General features: G+C 39.4%; 1 protein-coding gene and 1 long non-coding RNA gene across 2 annotated transcripts; one reads left to right on the top strand and one right to left on the bottom strand.

The window, feature by feature from the left end:
• Positions 1-1,235: 1,235 nt before the first annotated feature.
• Positions 1,236-26,730, top strand: LOC122757509. The gene is made up of 2 exons (XM_044009817.1): positions 1,236-2,557; positions 26,611-26,730. The coding sequence occupies exons 1-2, from the start codon at positions 1,966-1,968 to the stop codon at positions 26,694-26,696; spliced, it is 678 nt and encodes a 225-aa protein (XP_043865752.1). The 5' UTR covers positions 1,236-1,965; the 3' UTR covers positions 26,697-26,730.
• LOC122757510 lies at positions 2,917-3,183 on the bottom strand. The gene is made up of 2 exons (XR_006357569.1): positions 3,143-3,183; positions 2,917-2,978 (listed from the first exon to the last, which is right to left on the bottom strand). It is a non-coding gene; the product is annotated as an uncharacterized LOC122757510 (long non-coding RNA).

Here is a 26,730-nt window from a genome sequence, read left to right as displayed (position 1 = left end):
CACTGATCCGTTACAAATCTTTCGATTAAACACAGTAACGTACGGGACAGCGACTGCTCCATTCTTAGCAATTCGATGTTTAAAACATCTAAGCGACTTGCATGCTTCCACTCATCCAGCTGCTGCAAGATCGTTAGCCCGAGATTTCTATGTTGATGACTTGTTGACAGGAGCAGATAGCGTTGAAGAATTGTGCTTGTTGCATCGAGACTTGATAGCAATTCTTCAAAAGTTTGGATTTCCTCTCACGAAATGGTCGTCAAATTGTAAACAACTCGCAGCACAACCAGCTAGAAAGGATATAGTTATTGGTCATCAAGAGGACACAAAAACATTGGGATTAATTTGGAATCCAATGAATGACAACTTTAGATATTCCATGAACTGTCCAGTGGAAGTTCAACAGACCAAAAGATCCGTTTTGTCATTTGTAGCAAAGTTATACGACCCCTTAGGTTTGTTAAGTCCGATCGTAACTCGTGCGAAGGTCCTTTTACAGGAAATGTGGTTGCACAAACTTGGGTGGGATGACCAATTGCCTGTTCAAATGAGGCAAGAATTTGAGGCAGTACCTAGCTGTTTCTCAAATCTAAACTCGTTGCATATACCTCGTTACGTTGGCACACTTAAATCGAAAGGATGTCAAATCCATGGATTTGCTGACGCCTCAACGAGAGCTTACGGTTGTTGTTTATACGTAAGAATGCAAACAGATAAGGGTATCACTACCAGGCTGCTAGTCGCCAAATCTAAGGTAGCGCCCTTGAAAACAAAATCTGTTCCGCGGCTGGAGTTGTGTGCTGCAGAATTGTTAGCTACCTTATGGGATGCGGTTAAGAAAGTACTTGGTGGTCCTATTAATCAAGTCACATTTTGGTCAGACTCTGAGGTGGTGCTTCATTGGCTGCGAATGCATTCATCTAGCTTGAACACATTCGTTGCTAATCGCATTGCAACCATCCAAGAGTTGACAACTAATGTATCTTGGCGTCATGTACCAACGAAAGACAACCCAGCAGATATTGTATCTCGGGGATGTTCAGTTGAGGAGCTTAAAACATCATTGTGGTTTTGCGGACCAGGATTTTTAAAGCTTTCTGACACATTGTGGCCAGCCAACCCACAAATCACCCTATCAAAGGAGTTAGAGCTGCTAGAGAAGCGTAGAACTGCAATTACTATGATCGCGCTATGAATCAACGTCATAATTTTCTAAGCTAATCCGCATCGTTGCCTATATGTTCCGCTTTATCAATTGAAAACAAGAAAGTCATTCTTCACTTGTTCCTACAGCTTCTGAGTTAAGCTTCGCATTCCTTGCAGTTATATCTGTAATTCAACACATTGAATTCAGCGAAGAAATAAAGAAAATAAAGAAGTCAGTCGTGTTGCAACCGTCATTGCAAAAACTGACACCGTTTTTGCACCCACATCAGCATGGCAGGCGTATGTTATGGTTGCTACGAGTAGGAGGTCGTTTATTGAAGGCACCATTAGCATTCCCATTATTGCTTCCAAAAAAGTGTCGTTTCGTAACGCTTTATTTGGAGCATTTGCATCGCTCTCATTGCCACGCCAATCCCCTAGTACTAATGGGCCTGCTTCGTCAGCAGGTTTGGCTGGTCAATGCTCGACAGGCTTGCAGTGCAGTAGTCCGAAAATGTGTACATTGTTTTCGCTACAAGCCGAAACTCTTATCCCAAGTAATGGGCAATCTTCCCGCTGATCGCTTACATGGAAATAGGCCATTTGAGATCAGTGGAGTGGACTTTTGCGGTCCAATACTAGTTTCGCTGGGAATTCGGGGCAAATCGCCAGTCAAAATGTATATTGCCATATTTGTTTGCTTTACTTCGAAGGCAGTGCATCTTGAATTAGTCACCGATTTAACCTCAAATTCATTTCTGATGTGTTTATCCAGGTTCGTTGGTCGACGTGGGCTTGTCCGGAAGCTGTATTGCGACAATGCCACCAATTTCGTGGGTGCTCAAAACTACGTTCCATGGCAACACAGCGGACATGGAAATGTTTGCTGCGGAGCGGGGCATGGAGTTTGTGTTCATCCCTCCTCGAGCGCCGCATTTTGGCGGCCTTTGGGAAGCGGCGGTGAAATCTGCCAAGGGTTTGCTGCTGAAAGCGATGGGCAGCGCTCGATTACGGCAAGACGAGGTGGCCACCGTGCTGGTCGAGGTCGAGGCCGTGCTCAATTCGCGGCCAATGGTCGCTCCCAGCAGCAACCCAAACGACGGCGAAGTGCTCACGCCAGGGCACTTCCTGATAGGAGCAACGCTCGTGCCGCTGCCAATCGCGTCCACAGAGCCAGTCGACGACGCCAAGCTGACACTCTTAAAAAGATGGCAGCTGACATCCAACATCAAGCGTCGATTTTGGAACGACTGGTCAAGGGACTACCTGCTCAGCCTGCAGCAGAAGTCAAAATGGACGAAGGAGAGGCAGAACGTACAGGTCGGAGCAGTCGTGCTCGTGGGAGAGGACAACGCTCCTCCACAACAGTGGATGCTAGGCGTGGTGACGGAAGCCATAGTCGGAGGAGATGGTAGAGTGCGCGTAATTGTCGTTAAGACAAAAAATGGCACATATAAAAGGGCAATTCATCGCGTTGCACCACTGCCACTCCACTAATACACCATATTATTGAAGCACTGCGGCCTTTCAACGCGGCCGATGTTAAGGCATTTGGATATTTGCCCTCTGAATTATTATTATATTATATATATTATTATATTATATTATATACTAGCAGTCCCAGCAAGCGTTGCATTGCCCTACCCTTATTTCTAGGTAAAAAATGATTAAAAGGTATGTTGTTCAGGTTGGGATACACTCTAATTAATTTATTAATCAGATTTTCATTCAAGCACCTTGTGGTAAACGACATTCTTCGTCAGAATTTTCACGAATCATCAAACGATATGCGTAATAATTCATAGAACTAACCTTCTTGCCAGTTTCCTCACCTGAAACAAATGCAGTAAAAATTGTATTTTAGAGCCCCTAATAGGTTTACGACTCTTACAGCTACTCTCTACTAAATTAAGAGTGATAACTTTTTTTGTGTACCAAAAGCAAACAGAATAAAATGTATATATAAAGTTAAAATGAAAACAATGATTGATCTTACCATTCAATGGATTTATCATTTTGATATTAAAGTGATATCCATCGTCTCCTTGCCAAAACATCAGCGGGTATTGTAAAGCGTCATATGAACGGTGCGTTTCAGATATTCTTTGTAGTTGCGCAGCACTGCGTCGTGTAAGCACAATATCGCGTGCTTCCAAGCTTTCACCAACAATCAGGATTGCCACTTCATCGATTGTTGGAGCATTAAATGTGCGTTCATGTGTTCCAGCTGGTCTTTTATCTGCTCTGATTACTATTTTATAGTCATCTCTTGGCATGCGCTCTAAAGCGGTCTTGAACAACTTGACCAATGCATGATGTTCATGAAGCATTTGCTGCAAATCTTGGAGAATTGCTCTTTTCATCGCAGTGTTGATTTCTTGGCGCCGATCAAGTTGCTCTTCCATATTGCCCATGAAGTATATTTGCAAGAATTTGTGCTGTTCATCTTCAATAGGTTGCAATGATCCAATGCGATGGCAAATCTGGCCTTGAATCTTTACATTCAAAGCCATAGTTATAGTTAGATTTACAAACACTTTTTACAGAAATCTAACCAACTACATTATCCCAAATAAGAAAATAAAATTTTTAACGTAAATTACCTTAAATGTCGGATTATATCCGTGTTCTTCAATAATTTCCGCCCCAAATGAAGTCATTTGGAAACAGGCATTGTATTTTTGAGTGTTCGCTAGAAAATGTCGTGATTCTAGTGTTTCGCCATAAAGCAGGGAACGCAATGGCTCTGGTGGCGAGACCACTAATGGCAATGTCACTTTACCACTAAGGCAGCACAAACCGGGCGTTTCACCAGCAAACTTCAATGCGCCACAATGCTGGCAAACAACGTCCATTGGACCAATGCAAACTAAACGATTCAAGCTGTAGTCAATGGTACAATCATATCGAAACGCTGCTCGATTCAAATCAATCCTTGAACCATTTCTTATTGCCGTTTCACGGGCTGCCTCTCTTTGAGAAGCACGAATTAAGGCCCTTCTTTGCTGGGTACTAACGCGGCGCCTTTCTCGTTCTTCGTCAGATAATTGACTCGCGGTATTCCGTAGCCTAATTGCATTATGGGTCCGCTGGGAAAGATTAGATCTTCTAGGACGCGGCATTTTCATTAATAGTAATACTGAATATGCACAATCGCACAAAACCACATAAAATATCGAGAAATCGAGAAATATAAATAAAAATTATTTACAAAAATAATGTCGAGAAATACAAATATAAATTATTTACAAAAATAATGTCTGAGAAAAACAAATTCAACAATACCTACCTGAACTTTCGAGATATTTTGCTTTTGTCCGTATGCGTATTGTTTTTCAAAATTTTTTTTTTTAACAAATGTGCTTTTTTATGAATAGTCAGGTTCGCCTGAGGCTGTGCCGTAGACTGACTGACTACATTTGTTTATTTACTTCTACACTATTGTCAAAACTGTCACTGTTACCAAGCCTACTGGGTATAAAAAAAATTTGAACATTTGGGGAAAAAACCGCGTTTTTCAAGTATTCGGCAAATTTTTTCAGTATTTTTAAGACCCTATACTAAACTCGTTGCGGAGACAAATCCAACAAATCAAAAACCATGAAAATTGGTTCAGCCCAAATCAAGTTATAAGCAGTCTTCACTTTTACACAACTTTCTTTTATATATATAGATTGTTATATATATAATTACATTTTTAAACAATGCGGTTAGTTAAATAGAAAGATAACTTTATTTTAATAGCATTGGAGTTGAACAAGTTTATTCTCGTGATGCAGATTTACAACTAACTCTAATTCTAAGCTTACTATGCAATGCGTCGGCGTTGGCAGCTATAAAGCTCCAGCATCGGATGACATTGCCGTTACAAAGCTCTAGGTGGCCTGATCATGCAGTTACCTTTCTTGTAAATGCTTTAAGTGGCGTGATTCTGCCGTAACTTCGCTTGCGAGCTTTGAGAGTCGTAAGATTAAGCTACAGAGTGGCTTAAGAGAGATTATAAGAGAAATTATGTATGCATACCAAATACTCTAATTTGTTGGAGTATGATGAATACGTAACTCCTCCAACCCGAGAATGTAGCCTGTCCTCAGGCGGTACACTTGAAGTATTACCATTCTACAACCTTTTTGTATCTTGAATTAGTTAACAATTAAGTGGACTTAATTCTAACAATTCATCTTTTTTAGTATTAAATTTATGATTTTTTTTTTTCAATATTGATTAACATACTTAGTACAAATATAGTGTGACTAACAATTCGTTTTTTTTCGCTATTTGGTTTTTTTTGTTTTTTTTTTTTGTATTCTTTGCTATTTTTCTAATATTAGGTATTAATATTTCGGATTATTTTAGATGTTCAAATATCAATTCTGAAAAGGTAATGTTAGGTTAAATAAATTGTTCAAAATGTTTTAATGATAGTAATAGCTCAAAAATGTTGGTGGGTTTATTTTATCTATTTTTTTTTTTTTTTTATTGATATGTGGAGTAGGGATATGTGGAATCAATTGTCATCAGTATGAGTCATACAAACAAGTTCAGGAGGCCTGGTGTGATAGTTAGAGTCATTAATAACCTTCTTACGCATAAATTGATTTTTATGATGAATAAACTCCCTTCCTCTGTTTAATTCGCTAAAGTGTTTCTCGTCAACAGCCTTAATTTTGGCAGTTTTCTTGAATGGGTTTTGAAGTTTGCCTTTCAATATTGGTGCTTTTTTATATTTTGTATTGACTTCAAAAGATTTTCTATTTTCGTTGACTTTATTAATTTTTTGTGTTTTTAAGATTTGATTACTGTATGCAGGGGTACCTGCAAAAATAAACAAATGGGCTGGTGTTCTACCTGTGCTATTGTGTTTAATTTTATGATTATAAATGAATAGGATAGTTTCGATTTTCATCTGCTTTTCTTCAACGTAAGTATCAGTATTTATTATTCTAATACGCTCGTTTAAGGTTTTGTGAAATCGTTCAATGTCCGCAACCCCTGTCTTTGTTGATGCTAATTCTAATTTAACCTCCTCCGAAGTCAACCATTGTTTAATTGCGTTACTTGTGAAAGCTGAGTCTCTGTCTGCTTTGAGTGTTATCGGCTTGCCCATTTGAGTAAATACTTGTAATAGTGCACGTTTGGCTTCCAGCCAGTCACGGCTTTTCACTTGTACTAACATGACAAATTTTGAATAAATGTCGATACATGTTAGATAAGTTTTATTCTCTGAAATATAAAAGTCTATCATAAATATTTCGCGAGGGTTGAATACTTCTGGTGTTAATTCAAATGGGGCGTTTGTATTTCTGTGTTCTGTTTTCGACAATTGGCAAACGTCGCATTGATTAATAATGTTTTGTATCAATTTACCAGAATCTGGGAAATAATAACTTTCTTTGAAAAGTCTTAACATTTTTTCTATGCCAGGGTGGATAAGCTTAATATGCTGTTTTAATATTAATTCTTTAAATTCAGCGTAACTTTTTATATCTTTCAAATATAATAATGCTCTTACAATGGAAGTTTTTTGGTCATGGACTATCTCCTTGTAAGCTTTTTGGATGATGAGAAAGTCGGGATCGCTTTCAATATAGAGTGCACTGGATTTAGCAAAAAGGTGGTCTATTAATAACTGCTTTGCAGATTCGAAAGTTATCTCTTTATAATTTATTATAATTTTTTGTTTTTTGAAATATTGTTCTACTTTAACTGAAATATTATCTGTTTTAACCATGATTACTTGTCGAGAGTAGTGATTTAGGGGCTTTTCCGTTAAAGGGATTAAGAATGAACTATCCTCTTCCGCACTATGTACAGTTGCACAAGTACTTCCTAACATTACTTCTTCGTGTTGTGATTGAATACGTGAAAGCGCATCGGCTACATAATTGGTTTTTCCTTGGATGTATTCTATTGTAAAATCGTATTCTGATAGGCGAATTTTCCACCTTTGGAGTTTCATGTTGGGATCTGGTATTGAGTGAAGCCAAACCAACGGCTTATGATCACTTAATACCTCGAAAGTCCTACCAAATAAATAGGGCCGAAAGTATTTTGTTGCCCAAACAATGGCCAATAATTCCCTCTCAATGGTGCTATAGTTTTGTTCGTGATCGTTTAGTGTTCGACTAGCGAAACAAATAGCTTTACCTTCTTGTGACAAAACAGCACCTATTGCTACACTACTAGCGTCAGTTGTGATTTGAAACAATTTTTTGAAATCAGGGCAAACAAGTATTGGGTCACTTGAAATTAGAATTTTTAATTTTTCAAAGGCCTGGAGATAAGCTTCGTTTCTTAAATCAATTTTATTTCCTTTTTTAAGACAATTGGTAATAGGTTTGGCAATTTGTGCGAAATTTGGGATAAATTTCCTATAGTAGCCGCATAATCCAAGAAATGATTTTATTTCTTTTGGACTCTTGGGAAGAGGAAAATATTTAATTGATTTTATTTTATCTTCATTGGGCTTGATGCCATATGGGCCTATAATATGACCTAAAAACTTTGTTTCCCTTTTAAGGAATTCGCACTTATCAAGCTGCAACTTTAGGTTGGCTTCTCTTAATTTGCTAAACACCTTTCTCAACGAGTCCAAGTGTTCAGTTAATGATGTCGAGAATACAATGACATCATCGAGATATACTAAACAACATTTATTTATTACCTCTTTCAAAACATTATTCATGCAACGCTGAAAAGTTGCTGGTGCGTTTTTCAACCCAAATGGCATTCGTGTATATTCATAATGTCCATTTTTGGTTGAAAATGCAGTTTTGGTGATGGAATCTGGATCCATTTCTATCTGGTGGAAGCCTTTTGCAAGATCGATTGTCGTAAAATACTGACACCTGCCTAACTTACTAAGAATTTCGTCAATATTTGGGATGGGGAATTTATCGCTTATAGTGATTTCGTTCAATCCTCGATAATCGACGACAACTCGATATTTTTGATTCCCTGAAGCGTCTAATTTTTTGGGCACAACCCATAAGGGGCTGCAATATGATGAATTACTTTCCCTGATAATCCCTTGCTGAAGCATTTCCTCAACTTGAGCGTCTATTTCTTGCTCGGCGGCGAACGGATAACTGTAGGGTTTTTTGTAAACGGGATTATTGTGAATGGTTTCAATTCTATGTTTGGTTTGATTAGTAAAGCTTAATATTTGGCCTTCGCGATACTGAATGTCAATAAACTGTTTTAAAAGCTTCAGCAAATTTGCCCGTTCTTCTTTATTGAGGTGATCGAGTCGGTATTGAGGTTGCTCGTCTATTGGATTCTCAATTGCGTAAGTAAGCTCTGGAGTAGTTGTGAAATCTTTATTGTTGTCAGGAAAATAAAGTTTGTGAGAAAATGTTTTATTGTTTATTATAATTTGATCTCTGGAATAATCGATAATTGAATTAGTTGCCTTTAGAAAATTGCGTCCTAATAATATGTCATAATAGTGTGAAAATGGAAATATGTAAAAATGTTGTTCTACTGGGAAAAGTTCATTAGGTTGAACAGTAATTATTTTGTTCAAATTCACCACTCCTTGCAATGCACGAACTACTGTAGGCTTTGATGTTATGGGTAGGTTAAAGAAATTTTGGCTCATAATATTAATTGAACTACCTGTATCAATTAGACAACGACAGAGTTTATTATTAAATTTTAAGGCAATATATTGGTGTGTTGGGAGGCTGATAAACGAAAATTTTCGGCATTATCTTCATCTGGTTGTTGGTATGGATGATTAAGATTCTGATGGTCGGTTTCGCAATAAGGTTCTTCACTATTATTTTGATATTCGCAACTTTGATTATAGTATTGATCAATCGGCATTTCTATATGATGGTAATCATCAATTTCCATCTTTTGATGGCCACTTGTACTTTCACGTTGGCGCTTTTGAGGTTAAGTTAAATTTGGTATCGAATAACCTTGACTTGACTTTCTATGGGCATCACTTTGTTGAGCTTGTACGAGTTTCTGTTGAAATTCTTTAAATATTTGTGGATTTGGCGATGGTAAAGAGGGTGGTAAAGAAGGTCGTCCCTGATTAAATGTGTTCTGTCGGACATGGTGCGGTATGAGATATTGATTGCTGACAATTTCGTTAGTTTTTTGCTGGGATGGACTGTTATTGTATGAAGTCATTTTAGTATTATTTATTTCTTTATTAGAAGGCCTATCAGGATTGATATTTGAATTTGATTTCCTACTATTTTGTACGAGAATTAAGTTTACATTATCTTCATACATGCCTTCTTGTTGGGCAACACATTTTAACTTAGAAATACTAGATATATCATGACGTGCTAAAATCATGAACATACGATCAGGCAATTTTTTATTTATTACATTTTTTACTGTTTCGTTCATAGCTTGTGTATAATAAAAGTTGTTTACTTCGTCATTTTCTAATGATAATTTGTTTACAATTATGCTGGCTTTGATTTCGAGCTCTTCTACAAACTTACGCAAGCTACCCTGGAAATTAGTATTATAGAGACGGCGAAGCAGCTCCTCAAAAGATATGTGCGGTTTGTACTCATTGATTAAAGCTGCCCTTAGGGATTTCCAGTTGCTGACACCTTGAAGTCCTACTGCCCTTTGTGCTTGGATACCCAGCAACACTTCTGTCGCTCCAAAGATTATACTTTGCTGCCTGAGATCATGTGTTGGATAGAGAGCAAGTAGATAATCCAGTCGACGAATAAACGGCCCCAGAGTATCTTCTTGACCCTCGAATGTTGGAATTTGTTTTAATTGCAATAACAATTGATTGAGTTGGCCTTCAGTAAGCATATTTGTGCTACTCCCAGTTGGAGGTAGTTGGTTATGGTTTTCAGTCAGCGACATAATTTATTTATTTTTTTTTTTGTTACGTGGTCAAATTTTCACTCACGATTTAAATTAGGTTCTTATGCGGATACGGTGGTTTCCACTCAATAATTTTTGTTTGAAATGTTTGTGGCAGTTGATTATAACTTAACTGACGCACTTTTTCACTGTCTTTTATTGATTCCGCACAATTGGGTGATGGTACTAGTATTTGACCAATCAAATAAAATGACTTTATAGAGTTTATGTTTACCGCGCGTATCCTACCGGCTGCGCCAATTACATTTTTAAACAATGCGGTTAGTTAAATAGAAAGATAACTTTATTTTAATAGCATTGGAGTTGAACAAGTTTATTCTCGTGATGCAGATTTACAACTAACTCTAATTCTAAGCTTACTATGCAATGCGTCGGCGTTGGCAGCTATAAAGCTCCAGCATCGGATGACATTGCCGTTACAAAGCTCTAGGTGGCCTGATCATGCAGTTACCTTTCTTGTAAATGCTTTAAGTGGCGTGATTCTGCCGTAACTTCGCTTGCGAGCTTTGAGAGTCGTAAGATTAAGCTACAGAGTGGCTTAAGAGAGATTATAAGAGAAATTATGTATGCATACCAAATACTCTAATTTGTTGGAGTATGATGAATACGTAACTATATATATTAAGAAATTGAATTATTATCGAAATTGTATAGGTTAAGTAATTGAAGCTGAGCCACTGTACAAAGAAGTTGTTGTTGTACGCGCTAGCACGGGAGTGTCGCTCTCCAAAAGATCGCTCTCTCGCTGCTCGCGGTTAGATGCGCATAGGTGCGCTCTCTACTGTGCAAGCTGCGCTTGCGTTGATGTTAAATTTAATAAATCAGTACAAAATTGAACACCGGTGCCAGCACTTCATATTCACTTCAGAGAGACCGCAAGTTGCTGTCTACATTTTTTTATAAATATATTATACACTGGCCCATCGAAGGACCAGACTCCTTTTGGAAGGACATTTTTGGCGCCCCCGGGTGGACACTCTCTGGAAGCTGGATTATGAATTTTGTGGATAATCAGGGAAGTACATAAATATATAGAGCACATAGATGACCAAGTAATGCAAGCGATAAATAAATAAATGCATTACTTGAGACATACAAAATATTAATGTATGTACAATCTACGCCTATGTACATTGTGTTGAGCTTATTTCAAATTGAAATTAAAAAAAAAAAATAAAACAAGTAAGAAGACTCTAGTCGAGACTGCTCGACTAGGAGATACCCTGAACCCTCTAATCTGATATTCTAATCACTCTGCACTTCTTTTCGGCACACGTACATACACATCTACGTATTAGAACGCGCTCTGCTAACTGCGCAGTAAGCAGCGACTGCGCTTGGGCTGCGCTGCAGTGTGGGCAACATTATAAGGATTTATTTGTTGAATATTTTAATTTCTAGACGTACAATCTTAATGAAACTTTCAGAACATAATCATAATATTCAAATATATGTACATTCTAAAGCACAAGTTTCTAGTACTTGAAATACGCCTTTTACAAATGTGAGGGTGAGGGGGTGGATATAGGGGTGGGGGTAAATTACAACAAAAATCGAAATTATATAAAATGCATATAAGTCTACATATAAAATTTGGAAGCTCTAGCTCTAAAGGTGTAGGAGGTATAATTAAATAACTAGCTTTCGATAAGGTTTTTGATCGATAATAAATTATCGGGAGCAGTTATCGATATAAAAAGAAAAACTTGATATGCGCGTGATATACACGGACCTAGGAAAAAAAAATTCAAGTCTCTAGCTCTTATATCTTCTGAAATCGACGCGTTCATACATACGGACGGACGGACGGACAGACAGACGGACAGGGCCAAATCGACTTAGCTCGTCGCCCTGATCAAGAATATATATACTTTGTGGGGTCTGCCACGCCTCCTTCTGTCTGTTACATACTTTTAACAAAACCATTATACCCTGATTTCCCATTTTCAATGGGTTCAGGGTATAAAAATACAAATAAAAATAATAATAATAAGGTGCATATTGTAATTGCAAATAATGACCTTTGATCTGCAAATAATTCAATCTCTGTTGCCTCGCATAATCCAAGTTTTCTTTGGCGCCGTTAATGTGTTACAGTTTTTTTGCTCATTTTCGTCTCGCACTTTCGTTTTGCGCTTGCGCTCACAGCTCGCTCTCGCTCGCACATAAAAGTTCGTTCTCGCTTGCACAGATAATTGCGCTCTTAATTTACGCTCTTCATTTGTATTCGCGCTTGCAATATCGCTTGCACTTATAGTTGCGCTCTCGTTTTTACTGTCTCGCTTGCACATATTAGTGCGCGCTCGTTTTGCGCTCATTGCATACTCACTTGCTATATCGTTTGCACTCGCGCTTACACAGTAAATTTCGCTTTAATTTACGCTCATCATTTGCATGCGCGCTTGCAATATCGTTTGCACCCACGCTTGCACACGCAGCAGCGCTCTCGCTTTGCGCTCAAAACTTGCGCTCGTCACTTGGATATATTCTCGCTCAAAACTTGCACTCTCGCTTTGCGCTCATCGTATGAGCTCGATCTGCACTTATATTTTGGCATTCATACCGGCGCGCTCTCGCTTGTGAATGCATTGCACTCAGTCGCTCTACAGTCAAATATCACTCAATAGACCACTTGCCCAAATAGTCACTCAACATTTTGGTTATTGTCTTCGCTATATCGTTATAAGCTGTCTGTAACAGTCACTCAAGTATAGTTTAACACTGCCAGCGTAATATATTGAGATTTATTACGATCGCGCGCATTTGTTAATATTCTTGACTTGCTCTTCGCTTGTTGTCATACATTAAGTGAATTTTTATTTCTTTCGATTGAAATTGGTTTCAACTGAGCTTCACTTATAGCATCATGACTAATAAGCGAGGATAGGTCTATGGACGAGTCATCAACGGAGCGTGTCGAAGCTCTGTTGGCCGTTTACAAAAATGTTACAAACGATATAACACGCATTAATAAATCATTAAAAGATTACACTAGAACACATAGAAAAGGCCTTTAAGACACAACAAGATTTTGACGACATTAACGCAGATTTAGTGCCTCGGTCAACGTTAGAAGATTTGTGTGTATCAACCAAAGCACTTCTTATGAAGCGAGGTAGTGATAGCCAACCTAAAATTGAGAGTCCCGCTAACTCTACAATGATTAGCTCAGTGTCACACTCTAGGAATCTACCGAATATAAAGCTGCCAAAGTTTAGCGGAGAATATTCGGAATATAAGAATTTCATTGGACTTTTTGAGAGTTTAGTCGACAACGAGCCAGGGTTATCAAATATAGAAAAGTTTAATCACTTGTTGTCATGCTTGGACAAAGAAGCATTAGGCACTGTCAAGGCATATCAGGTGACAGATGCAAATTACCCAAAAGCGTTAGCTGCTTTAAAAAATGTGTACGACAATCAGTGTCTCATATTTTTTAACAGCATTTCAAAACTATTTGATCTCCCACACATGTCCGAACCGTCAGCATCATCTTTGAGCTTGCTGATAGACTCAGTCCGTGCCTTTACGAATCTCTATTATCGCTAGGATCTGATAAGCAGATTTCGAATGCCATGCTCATCCATTTAGTAATGATGAAAGCGGACGCTGGCACGCGCTCTAGGTGGGAAGAGAATCTTGACTACAAAAAGCTTCCATTGTGGCAAGATTGTGAAGCTGCCTTGAACTGAAGACTCATCTGGTCCACGTCGTAAGGTAGCTCAGGATAATAGGAAAAGAATTGGGAAAACTTCACTAGCTGTCGCTCTGCCCAGTGAGCCGCAGAGTCCCAAATGCGTGTTTTGTAAAAAGAACGATCACTTCATTCACTCGTGCTCGTCGTTCGCAGCAATACCTTGCCAGAAACGTTTTACGTTCGCAAAGAGCTATCCGCTCTGTATAAATTGTTTGCGAACAGGACACTCAGTGGCTGCTTGCAAATCAGGCCACTGTCGTGTGTGTTCTAAGCCGCACCATACCATACTGCATAGATACAGCTCTGAAGCGGCTCAAAGTAGCTCAGCAGCTGTATCAGCAGTCCCTCGTGTCACTTCGTCACAGATTTCATCTGTAAATCACGCACGGATAGCCTCTGATCAAGTTCTTTTGGAAACTGCAGTTGTGAAGATAAAAGATCAATCTGGATCTTATCACTTAGCTAGAGCTTTATTAGATTCCGGCTCGCAAGTTAATTTCATAACTGAAGAACTTGCAAAACAGTTGAAATTATAACGGCAAAGATCTGGGATTCAATTGTTGGGCATTGCTAATTGTCAGTCATCTGTTCGGCACAGCGTTCAAACTTCAATAGCGTCCCGAACGGACGACATAGAAATCCGAACAGACTTTGGTGTGTTACGTTCCATTTCGTCGTATCAACCAGAGAAGCACACTGAAGAGATCAAGGTACCTAATAATGTACAATTAGCTGATCCTCAATTCCACAAGCCGCAACGTATTGATTTGTTGCTCGGTGCTGATATATTTTTATACCCTGAACCCATTTTCAATGGGAAATCAGGGTATAATGGTTTTGTTAAAAGTATGTAACAGGCAGAAGGAGGCGTGGCAGACCCCACAAAGTATATATATTCTTGATCAGGGCGACGAGCTGAGTCGATTTGGCCCAAGTTTTTCTTTTTATATCGATAACTACTCCCGATAATTTATTATCGATCAAAAACCTTATCGAAAGCTAGTTATTTAATTATACCTCCTACACCTTTAGAGCTAGAGCTTCCAAATTTTATATGTAGACTTATATGCATTTTATATAATTTCGATTTTTGTTGTAATTTACCCCCCACCCCTATATCCACCCCCTCACCCTCACCTTTGTAAAAGGCGTATTTCAAGTACTAGAGACTTGTGCTTTGGAATGTACATACATTTGAACATTATGATTATGTTCTAAAAGTTTCATTAAGATTGCACGTCTAGAAATTAAATTATTCAACAAATAAATTCTTATAATGTTGCCCACACTGCAGCGCAGCACAAGCGCAGTTGCTGCTTACTGCGCAGTTAGCAGAGCGCGTTCTAATACGTGGATGTGTATGTACGTGTGCCGAAAAGAAGTGCAGAGTGATTAGAATATCAGATTTGAGGGTTCAGGGTATCTCCTAGTCGAGCAGTCTCGACTAGAGTCTTCTTACTTGTTATACCCTGAACCCATTGAAAATGGGAAATCAGGGTATAATGGTTTTGTTAAAAGTATGTAACAGGCAGAAGGAGGCGTGGCAGACCCCACAAAGTATATATATTCTTGATCAGGGCGACGAGCTAAGTCGATTTGGCCCTGTCCGTCTGTCTGTCCGTCCGTCCGTCCGTCCGTCCGTCCGTATGTATGAACGCGTCGATTTCAGAAGATATAAGAGCTAGAGACTTGAAATTTTTTTCCTAGGTCCGTGTATATCACGCGCATATCAAGTTTTTCTTTATATATCGATAACTACTCCCGATATTTTATTATCGATCAAAAACCTTATCGAAAGCTAGTTATTTAATTATATCTCCTACAACTTTAGAGCTAGAGCTTGCAAATTTGAAATGTAGACTTATATGTATTTTATATAATTTCGATTTTTGTTGTAATTTACCCCCCCACCCCTATATGCACCCCCTCACCCTCACCTTTGTAAAAGGCGTATTTCAAGTACTAGAGACATGTGCTTTGGAATGTACATACATTTTCACCGTATAATTACGCCCTGAAACTTTCATTAAGATTGTACGTATAGAAATTAAATTATTCAACAAATAAATTCTTATAATGTTACCAACACTACAGCGCAGCCCAAGCGCAGTTAGCAGAGCGCATTCTAATACGTGTGTGTATGTATGTGTGTCGAAAAGAAGTGCAGACTGATTAGAATATCAGATTAGAGGGTTCAGGGTATCTCCTAGTCGAGCAGTCTCGACTAGAGTCTTCTTACTTGTTATACCCTGAACCCATTGAAAATGGGAAATCAGGGTATAATGGTTTTGTTAAAAGTATGTAACAGGCAAAAGGAGGCGTGGCAGACCCCACAAAGTATATATATTCTTAATCAGGGCGACGAGCTAAGTCGATTTGGCCCTGTCCGTCTGTCCGTATGTATGAACGCGTCGATTTCAGAAGATATAAGAGCTAGAGACTTGAAATTTTGTTTCCTAGGTCCGTGTATATCACGCGCATATCAAGTTTTTCTTTATATATCGATAACTACTCCCGATATTTTATTATCGATCAAAAACCTTATCGAAAGCTAGTTATTTAATTATATCTCCTACACCTTTAGAGCTAGAGCTTGCAAATTTTAAATGTAGACTTATATATATTTTATATAATTTCGATTTTAGTTGTAATTTACCCCCCACCCCTATATCCACCCCCTCACCCTCACCTTTGTAAAAGGCGTATTTCAAGTACTAGAGACATGTGCTTTGGAATGTACATACATTTACGCCCTATAATTACGCCCTGAAACTTTCATTAAGATTGTACGTATAGAAATTAAATTATTCAACAAATAAATTCTTATAATGTTACTACACTACAGCACAGCCCAAGCGCAGTTAGTAGAGCGCATTCTAATACGTTTGTGTGTATGTATGTGTGTCGAAAAGCAGTCGAGCAGTCTCGACTAGAGTCTTCTTACTTGTTTATTTTTATATTATTTAAACAGGCTTTTTACTACCTAATTGGCAGCTTAACAAGTTGAACATAAAGACACAATTATTTACAGTACACACTACAGAAATTTCATAACAATAACAATATAACAATTAACAACAAGTAAGAAAGCTCTAGTCGAGACTACTCGACTACGAGATCCCCTGAGCCCTTGGAGTAATAGCTACTTCAATAATTTTTCGCGTCTTTCAGCTTACACAAGAAACACGCACACACACACACACACGCACGCACACACACACAGGCATACATACACATACACACACATACATACACACATACACACACACACACATACACAAACAATTACATACATATACACACACAAGCATAAACACGCATGGGCGGCAGTGAGCGCTTACTATGAGAACTTAATTGCTTAATAACTTTTTTGTGGACGTACGATCTTCATGAAACTTTCAGATAATGATTATGACATGGATATGCATGTAATTGCCAAAGCACAAGTCTCTAGTATTTGAAATACGCTTTTTACAAAAGTGAGGGTGAGGGGGTGAATTTAAGGGTGGGGGGGTAAATTTTAACAAAAACCGAAATTGTATAAATTGCATATAGGCATATATTAAAAATTTGGAGACTCTAGCAATAAAGGTGTAGAAGATATAATTTTACAACTGGTTTTCGATAAGGTTTTTTATCGATAAAAAAAGATCGGGATGAGTTATCGATTTTTAATGATAAACTTGATATGCGCGCTGTAATTACGAACATTTAAAAAAAATTTGAAGTCTCTAGCTCTTATATCTTCTGAAATCGACGCGTTCATACATACGGACAGACGGACAGACGGACGGACGGACAGACGGACAGACGGACAGACAGACGGACAGGGCCAAATCAACTCAGCTCGTCGCCCTGATCAAGAATATATATATTTTGTGGGGTCTACCACGCCTCCTTCTCCCTGTTACATACATTTCAACAAAACCATTATACCCTGATTTCCCATTGAAAATGGGTTCAGGGTATAAAAACATCAACAAACAATAACAATTTTTACGTAAATCACATGCAATTTGACTTGATACATTTTTATAGGAACCTCGTAGGGAGGTCCTGTGGATGGCACTTCTTCAGTCTTCTTTTTCTGGCTGCTTTCTTAAGTCTTCTTGCCAAAGGGTTTGGGTGGCCTTCGAGTCTTGCAAGGTAGCTAGCAGCTACCTTTTGCACCCTGAGATCTTTTTCAATGTCCCTGGTACGCATATACCAGGGAGCATTGCAAATTTGCCGGAGGATTTTTGCTTGTGCAACTCTTATTTTATTGAGATTTGTTTTTGCCGCAATCCCATAGATTTGAAGCGCATATCTCCATATGGGGCTGAGTATTGATTTATAAATTGTCACTTTATTGTATAGTGACAATTTATTGGCCGGCTTAAGAAGCCATGACATTTTTGCGCTTTTGGACAAAACAGACTTTTTGACCATCGTGGTGTGCATATTAAATGTAAGCCTTCTATCTAACGCTACACCCAGATATTTGTGGCTTCTTTTGTGCGGTAGTGTTGAACCCATTAGCATGATTTGAGGAAGGATCCTATGTTTTTTTCAAGGACAGACTTTGGAGGTGGCTCCGTCATGATTTGTGGTACATTTTTTATACCCTGAACCCATTGAAAATGGGAAATCAGGGTAAAATGGTTTTGTGAAAAAGTATGTAACGGGCAGAAGGAGGCGTGGCAGACCCAACAAAGTATATATATTCTTGATCAGCGTGACGAGCTGAGTCGATATAGTCCTGTCCGTCCGTCCGTCCGTCCGTCCGTATGAGTGCGTCGATCTCAGAAGTTATAAGAGCTAGAGAGCTGAAATTTGGCATGCATACTCGTGAGTACCATACACAGTAAGAGTTTGCTTTATTTTTTCGATAAATCGTCCGATAACTTTTTTATCGAGAATAATCGAAAAATTGGTTTTGTTTTTTTTAGCCTAATTTGAACATTTATAGACCTCGGTGCTGATATATTTTTATACCCTGAACCCATTTTCAATGGGAAATCAGGGTATAATGGTTTTGTTAAAAGTATGTAACAGGCAGAAGGAGGCGTGGCAGACCCCACAAAGTATATATATTCTTGATCAGGGCGACGAGCTGAGTCGATTTGACCCAAGTTTTTCTTTTTATATCGATAACTACTCCCGATAATTTATTATCGATCAAAAACCTTATCGAAAGCTAGTTATTTAATTATACCTCCTACACCTTTAGAGCTAGAGCTTCCAAATTTTATATGTAGACTTATATGCATTTTATATAATTTCGATTTTTGTTGTAATTTACCCCCCACCCCTATATCCACCCCCTCACCCTCACCTTTGTAAAAGGCGTATTTCAAGTACTAGAGACTTGTGCTTTGGAATGTACATACATTTGAACATTATGATTATGTTCTAAAAGTTTCATTAAGATTGCACGTCTAGAAATTAAATTATTCAACAAATAAATTCTTATAATGTTGCCCACACTGCAGCGCAGCACAAGCGCAGTTGCTGCTTACTGCGCAGTTAGCAGAGCGCGTTCTAATACGTGGATGTGTATGTACGTGTGCCGAAAAGAAGTGCAGAGTGATTAGAATATCAGATTTGAGGGTTCAGGGTATCTCCTAGTCGAGCAGTCTCGACTAGAGTCTTCTTACTTGTTATACCCTGAACCCATTGAAAATGGGAAATCAGGGTATAATGGTTTTGTTAAAAGTATGTAACAGGCAGAAGGAGGCGTGGCAGACCCCACAAAGTATATATATTCTTGATCAGGGCGACGAGCTAAGTCGATTTGGCCCTGTCCGTCTGTCTGTCCGTCCGTCCGTCCGTCCGTCCGTCCGTCCGTCCGTCCGTCCGTATGTATGAACGCGTCGATTTCAGAAGATATAAGAGCTAGAGACTTGAAATTTTTTTTCCTAGGTCCGTGTATATCACGCGCATATCAAGTTTTTCTTTATATATCGATAACTACTCCCGATATTTTATTATCGATCAAAAACCTTATCGAAAGCTAGTTATTTAATTATATCTCCTACAACTTTAGAGCTAGAGCTTGCAAATTTGAAATGTAGACTTATATGTATTTTATATAATTTCGATTTTTGTTGTAATTTACCCCCCACCCCTATATGCACCCCCTCACCCTCACCTTTGTAAAAGGCGTATTTCAAGTACTAGAGACATGTGCTTTGGAATGTACATACATTTACGCCCTATAATTACGCCCTGAAACTTTCATTAAGATTGTACGTATAGAAATTAAATTATTCAACAAATAAATTCTTATAATGTTACTACACTACAGCACAGCCCAAGCGCAGTTAGTAGAGCGCATTCTAATACGTTTGTGTATGTATGTGTGTCGAAAAGAAGTGCAGACTGATTAGAATATCAGATTAGAGGGTTCAGGGTATCTCCTAGTCGAGCAGTCTCGACTAGAGTCTTCTTACTTGTTATACCCTGAACCCATTGAAAATGGGAAATCAGGGTATAATGGTTTTGTTAAAAGTATGTAACAGGCAAAAGGAGGCGTGGCAGACCCCACAAAGTATATATATTCTTGATCAGGGCGACGAGCTAAGTCGATTTGGCCCTGTCCGTCTGTCTGTCCGTCCGTCCGTCCGTCCGTCCGTCCGTCCGTATGTATGAACGCGTCGATTTCAGAAGATATAAGAGCTAGAGACTTGAAATTTTGTTTCCTAGGTCCGTGTATATCACGCGCATATCAAGTTTTTCTTTATATATCGATAACTACTCCCGATATTTTATTATCGATCAAAAACCTTATCGAAAGCTAGTTATTTAATTATATCTCCTACACCTTTAGAGCTAGAGCTTGCAAATTTTAAATGTAGACTTATATATATTTTATATAATTTCGATTTTAGTTGTAATTTACCCCCCACCCCCTATATCCACCCCCTCACCCTCACCTTTGTAAAAGGCGTATTTCAGGTACTAGAGACATGTGCTTTGGAATGTACATACATTTACGCCCTATAATTACGCCCTGAAACTTTCATTAAGATTGTACGTATAGAAATTAAATTATTCAACAAATAAATTCTTATAATGTTACTACACTACAGCACAGCCCAAGCGCAGTTAGTAGAGCGCATTCTAATACGTTTGTGTGTATGTATGTGTGTCGAAAAGCAGTCGAGCAGTCTCGACTAGAGTCTTCTTACTTGTTTATTTTTATATTATTTAAACAGGCTTTTTACTACCTAATTGGCAGCTTAACAAGTTGAACATAAAGACACAATTATTTACAGTACACACTACAGAAATTTCATAACAATAACAATATAACAATTAACAACAAGTAAGAAAGCTCTAGTCGAGACTACTCGACTACGAGATCCCCCTGAGCCCTTGGAGTAATAGCTACTTCAATAATTTTTCGCGTCTTTCAGCTTACACAAGAAACACGCACACACACACACACACACGCACACACACACACACAGGCATACATACACATACACACACATACATACACACATACACACACACACACACATACACAAACAATTACATACATATACACACACAAGCATAAACACGCATGGGCGGCAGTGAGCGCTTACTATGAGAACTTAATTGCTTAATAACTTTTTTGTGGACGTACGATCTTCATGAAACTTTCAGATAATGATTATGACATGGATATGCATGTAATTGCCAAAGCACAAGTCTCTAGTATTTGAAATACGCTTTTTACAAAAGTGAGGGTGAGGGGGTGAATTTAAGGGTGGGGGGTAAATTTTAACAAAAACCGAAATTGTATAAATTGCATATAGGCATATATTAAAAATTTGGAGACTCTAGCAATAAAGGTGTAGAAGATATAATTTTACAACTGGTTTTCGATAAGGTTTTTTATCGATAAAAAAAGATCGGGATGAGTTATCGATTTTTAATGATAAACTTGATATGCGCGCTGTAATTACGAACATTTAAAAAAAATTTGAAGTCTCTAGCTCTTATATCTTCTGAAATCGACGCGTTCATACATACGGACAGACGGACAGACGGACGGACGGACAGACGGACAGACGGACAGACAGACGGACAGGGCCAAATCAACTCAGCTCGTCGCCCTGATCAAGAATATATATATTTTGTGGGGTCTACCACGCCTCCTTCTCCCTGTTACATAAATTTCAACAAAACCATTATACCCTGATTTCCCATTGAAAATGGGTTCAGGGTATAAAAACATCAACAAACAATAACAATTTTTACGTAAATCACATGCAATTTGACTTGATACATTTTTATAGGAACCTCGTAGGGAGGTCCTGTGGATGGCACTTCTTCAGTCTTCTTTTTCTGGCTGCTTTCTTAAGTCTTCTTGCCAAAGGGTTTGGGTGGCCTTCGAGTCTTGCAAGGTAGCTAGCAGCTACCTTTTGCACCCTGAGATCTTTTTCAATGTCCCTGGTACGCATATACCAGGGAGCATTGCAAATTTGCCGGAGGATTTTTGCTTGTGCAACTCTTATTTTATTGAAATTTGTTTTTGCCGCAATCCCATAGATTTGAAGCGCATATCTCCATATGGGGCTGAGTATTGATTTATAAATTGTCACTTTATTGTATAGTGACAATTTATTGGCCGGCTTAAGAAGCCATGACATTTTTGCGCTTTTGGACAAAACAGACTTTTGACCATCGTGGTGTGCATATTAAATGTAAGCCTTCTATCTAACGCTACACCCAGATATTTGTGGCTTCTTTTGTGCGGTAGTGTTGAACCCATTAGCATGATTTGAGGAAGGATCCTATGTTTTTTTCAAGGACAGACTTTGGAGGTGGCTCCGTCATGATTTGTGGTACATTTTTTATACCCTGAACCCATTGAAAATGGGAAATCAGGGTAAAATGGTTTTGTGAAAAAGTATGTAACGGGCAGAAGGAGGCGTGGCAGACCCAACAAAGTATATATATTCTTGATCAGCGTGACGAGCTGAGTCGATATAGTCCTGTCCGTCCGTCCGTCCGTCCGTCCGTATGAGTGCGTCGATCTCAGAAGTTATAAGAGCTAGAGAGCTGAAATTTGGCATGCATACTCGTGAGTACCATACACAGTAAGAGTTTGCTTTATTTTTTCGATAAATCGTCCGATAACTTTTTTATCGAGAATAATCGAAAAATTGGTTTTTTTTTTTTAGCCTAATTTGAACATTTATAGACCTGGAGTCTTCAAATTTGCGTTGTATATAAAGTTAATCGATACAATGATTTTGTGATTTACAGATTTTGGATACCACGCCCCCTTCTCCTCCAATTTGTAAAAAACGCATTTCAAGTACTAGAGACTTGTGCTTTGGAATGTACACACATATTCACCATATGATTACGCTCTATTCCTTTCATTGAGATCATATGTCTACAAAAGAAATTATTCAACAAATAAATTCCCATAATATTGCTTACACTGCAGCGCAGCCCAAGCGCAGTCGCTGCTTACTGCGCAGTTAGCAGAGCGCAGGCCTATGCGTGCGTGTGGATGCATGTGTATGTATGTGTGCATAAAAGAAGTGCAGAATGATTAGAATATCAGCTTAGAGGGTTCAGGGTATCTCCTAGTCGAGCAGTCTCGACTAGAGCCTTCTTACTTGTTTGATATATTAAGAGAAGGCAAAATAAAAGGACCCGATAACAACATTGAATGCAGCTACTAGTTCGTCGACTTTCATTAGCGTCGTAAACGACGACATAGCTATAGATTCAATAGTTCGCAAGTTCTGGGAGTTGGAAGAAAAGCCAAATACAATTAATTCGAATTTGTATACCCCAGAGCAACAACTGTGCGAGAAGTCATTTGTGGAGACTATTTGCCAAACTACCTCGGGTCGTTTCAGAGTGTCGCTGCCATTCAAATCAAGCCCACATTGTCTTGGTACGTCTTATGACACAGCCAAGCGACGATTCCTGGCCTTGGAAAGAAGAATGAGCAAGCAAGAAGACATTCGGCCAATGTACATTGACTTTATGAAAGAATACTTGGCCTTGGGTCACATGAGCCCAACTAACAATCAAATTCCGAGAGAGCCGCATTATTTCATCCCATATCAATGCGTGCTAAGACCGCACAGCTCATCCACTAAACTTCGAGTAGTGTTTGATGCCTCTAGCAAGTCCTCCTCTCAATTGTCGCTGAATGATCTACTCATGGTGGGTCCGACCATCCAGCCGCAGTTATGAGAGACTTTGCTAAGATTTCGACTTCGTCCTTGGGCTGCTACTGCAGACATCGCTAAAATGTACCGTCAAATTGAACTTGACGAGTCCCACCGCAACTTTCAACTTATTGTGTGGAGGGAAACGCCCACTGATCCGTTACAAATCTTTCGATTAAACACAGTAACGTACGGGACAGCGACTGCTCCATTCTTAGCAATTCGATGTTTAAAACATCTAAGCGACTTGCATGCTTCCACTCATCCAGCTGCTGCAAGATCGTTAGCCCGAGATTTCTATGTTAATGACTTGTTGACAGGAGCAGATAGCGTTGAAGAATTGTGCTTGTTGCATCGAGACTTGATAGCAATTCTTCAAAAGTTTGGATTTCCTCTCACGAAATGGTCGTCAAATTGTAAACAACTCGCAGCACAACCAGCTAGAAACGATATAGTTATTGGTCATCAAGAGGACACAAAAACATTGGGATTAATTTGGAATCCAATGAATGACAGCTTTAGATATTCCATGAACTGTCCAGTGGAAGTTCAACAGACCAAAAGATCCGTTTTGTCATTTGTAGCAAGGTTATACGACCCCTTAGGTTTGTTAAGTCCGATCGTAACTCGTTCGAAGGTCCTTTTACAGGAAATGTGGTTGCACAAACTTGGGTGGGATGACCAATTGCCTGTTCAAATGAGGCAAGAATTTGAGGCAGTAGCTGTTTCTCAAATCTAAACTCGTTGCATATACCTCGTTACGTTGGCACACTTAAATCGAAAGGATGTCAAATCCATGGATTTGCTGACGCCTCAACGAGAGCTTACGTTTGTTGTTTATACGTAAGAATGCAAACAGATAAGGGTATCACTACCAGGCTGCTAGTCGCCAAATCTAAGGTAGCGCCCTTGAAAACAAAATCTGTTCCGCGGCTGGAGTTGTGTGCTGCAGAATTGTTAGCTACCTTATGGGATGCGGTTAAGAAAGTACTTGGTGGTCCTATTAATCAAGTCACATTTTGGTCAGACTCTGAGGTGGTGCTTCATTGGCTGCGAATGCATTCATCTAGCTTGAACACATTCGTTGCTAATCGCATTGCAACCATCCAAGAGTTGACAACTAATGTATCTTGGCGTCATGTACCAACGAAAGACAACCCAGCAGATATTGTATCTCGGGGATGTTCAGTTGAGGAGCTTAAAACATCATTGTGGTTTTGCGGACCAGGATTTTTAAAGCTTTCTGACACATTGTGGCCAGCCAACCCACAAATCACCCTATCAAAGGAGTTAGAGCTGCTAGAGAAGCGTAGAACTGCAATTACTATGATCGCGGTCGATGAGGTAACAAATCCCATCGTACATCTTATTGAGTCAACGTCATAATTTTCTAAGCTAATCCGCATCGTTGCCTATATGTTCCGCTTTATCAATGGAAAACAAGAAAGTCATTCTTCACTTGTTCCTACAGCTTCTGAGTTAAGCTTCGCATTCCTTGCAGTTATATCTGTAATTCAACACATTGAATTCAGCGAAGAAATAAAGAAAATAAAGAAGTCAGTCGTGTTGCAACCGTCATTGCAAAAACTGACACCGTTTTTGCACCCACATCAGCATGGCAGGCGTATGTTATGGTTGCTACGAGTAGGAGGTCGTTTATTGAAGGCACCATTAGCATTCCCATTATTGCTTCCAAAAAAGTGTCGTTTCGTAACGCTTTATTTGGAGCATTTGCATCGCTCTCATTGCCACGCCAATCCCCTAGTACTAATGGGCCTGCTTCGTCAGCAGGTTTGGCTGGTCAATGCTCGACAGGCTTGCAGTGCAGTAGTCCGAAAATGTGTACATTGTTTTCGCTACAAGCCGAAACTCTTATCCCAAATAATGGGCAATCTTCCCGCTGATCGCTTACATGGAAATAGGCCATTTGAGATCAGTGGAGTGGACTTTTGCGGTCCAATACTAATTTCGCTGGGAATTCGGGGTAAATCGCCAGTCAAAATGTATATTGCCATATTTGTTTGCTTTACTTCGAAGGCAGTGCATCTTGAATTAGTCACCGATTCAACCTCAAATTCATTTCTGATGTGTTTATCCAGGTTCGTTGGTCGACGTGAGCTTGTCCGGAAGCTGTATTGCGACAATGCCACCAATTTCGTGGGTGCTGCACGCACGCTGGACCTCAAAACTACGTTCCATGGCAACACAGCGGACATGGAAATGTTTGCTGCGGAGCGGGGCATGAAGATTGTGTTCATCCCTCCTCGAGCGCCGCATTTTGGCGGCCTTTGGGAAGCGGCGGTGAAATCCGCCAAGGGTTTGCTGCTGAAAGCGATGGGCAGCGCTCGATTACGGCAAGACGAGGTGGCCACCGTGCTGGTCGAGGTCGAGGCCGTGCTCAATTCGCGGCCAATGGGCGCTCCCAGCAGCAACCCAAACGACGGCGAAGTGCTCACGCCAGGGCACTTCCTGATAGGAGCAACGCTCGTGCCGCTGCCAATCGCGTCCACAGAGCCAGTCGACGACGCCAAGCTGACACTCTTAAAAAGATGGCAGCTGACATCCAACATCAAGCGTCGATTTTGGAACGACTGGTCAAGGGACTACCTGCTCAGCCTGCAGCAGAAGTCAAAATGGACGAAGGAGAGGCAGAACGTACAGGTCGGAGCAGTCGTGCTCGTGGGAGAGGACAACGCTCCTCCACAACAGTGGAAGCCATAGTCGGAGGAGATGGTAGAGTGCGCGTAATTGTCGTTAAGACAAAAAATGGCACATATAAAAGGGCAATTCATCGCGTTGCACCACTGCCACTCCACTAATACACCATATTATTGAAGCCATGCGGCCTTTCAA

Source organism: Drosophila mojavensis, unplaced genomic scaffold, assembly GCF_018153725.1.
Source record: "Drosophila mojavensis isolate 15081-1352.22 unplaced genomic scaffold, ASM1815372v1 contig_74, whole genome shotgun sequence".
In the NCBI taxonomy this organism is placed as follows: domain Eukaryota; kingdom Metazoa; phylum Arthropoda; class Insecta; order Diptera; family Drosophilidae; genus Drosophila; species Drosophila mojavensis.
This window is presented reverse-complemented; position numbering and strand designations above follow the sequence as displayed.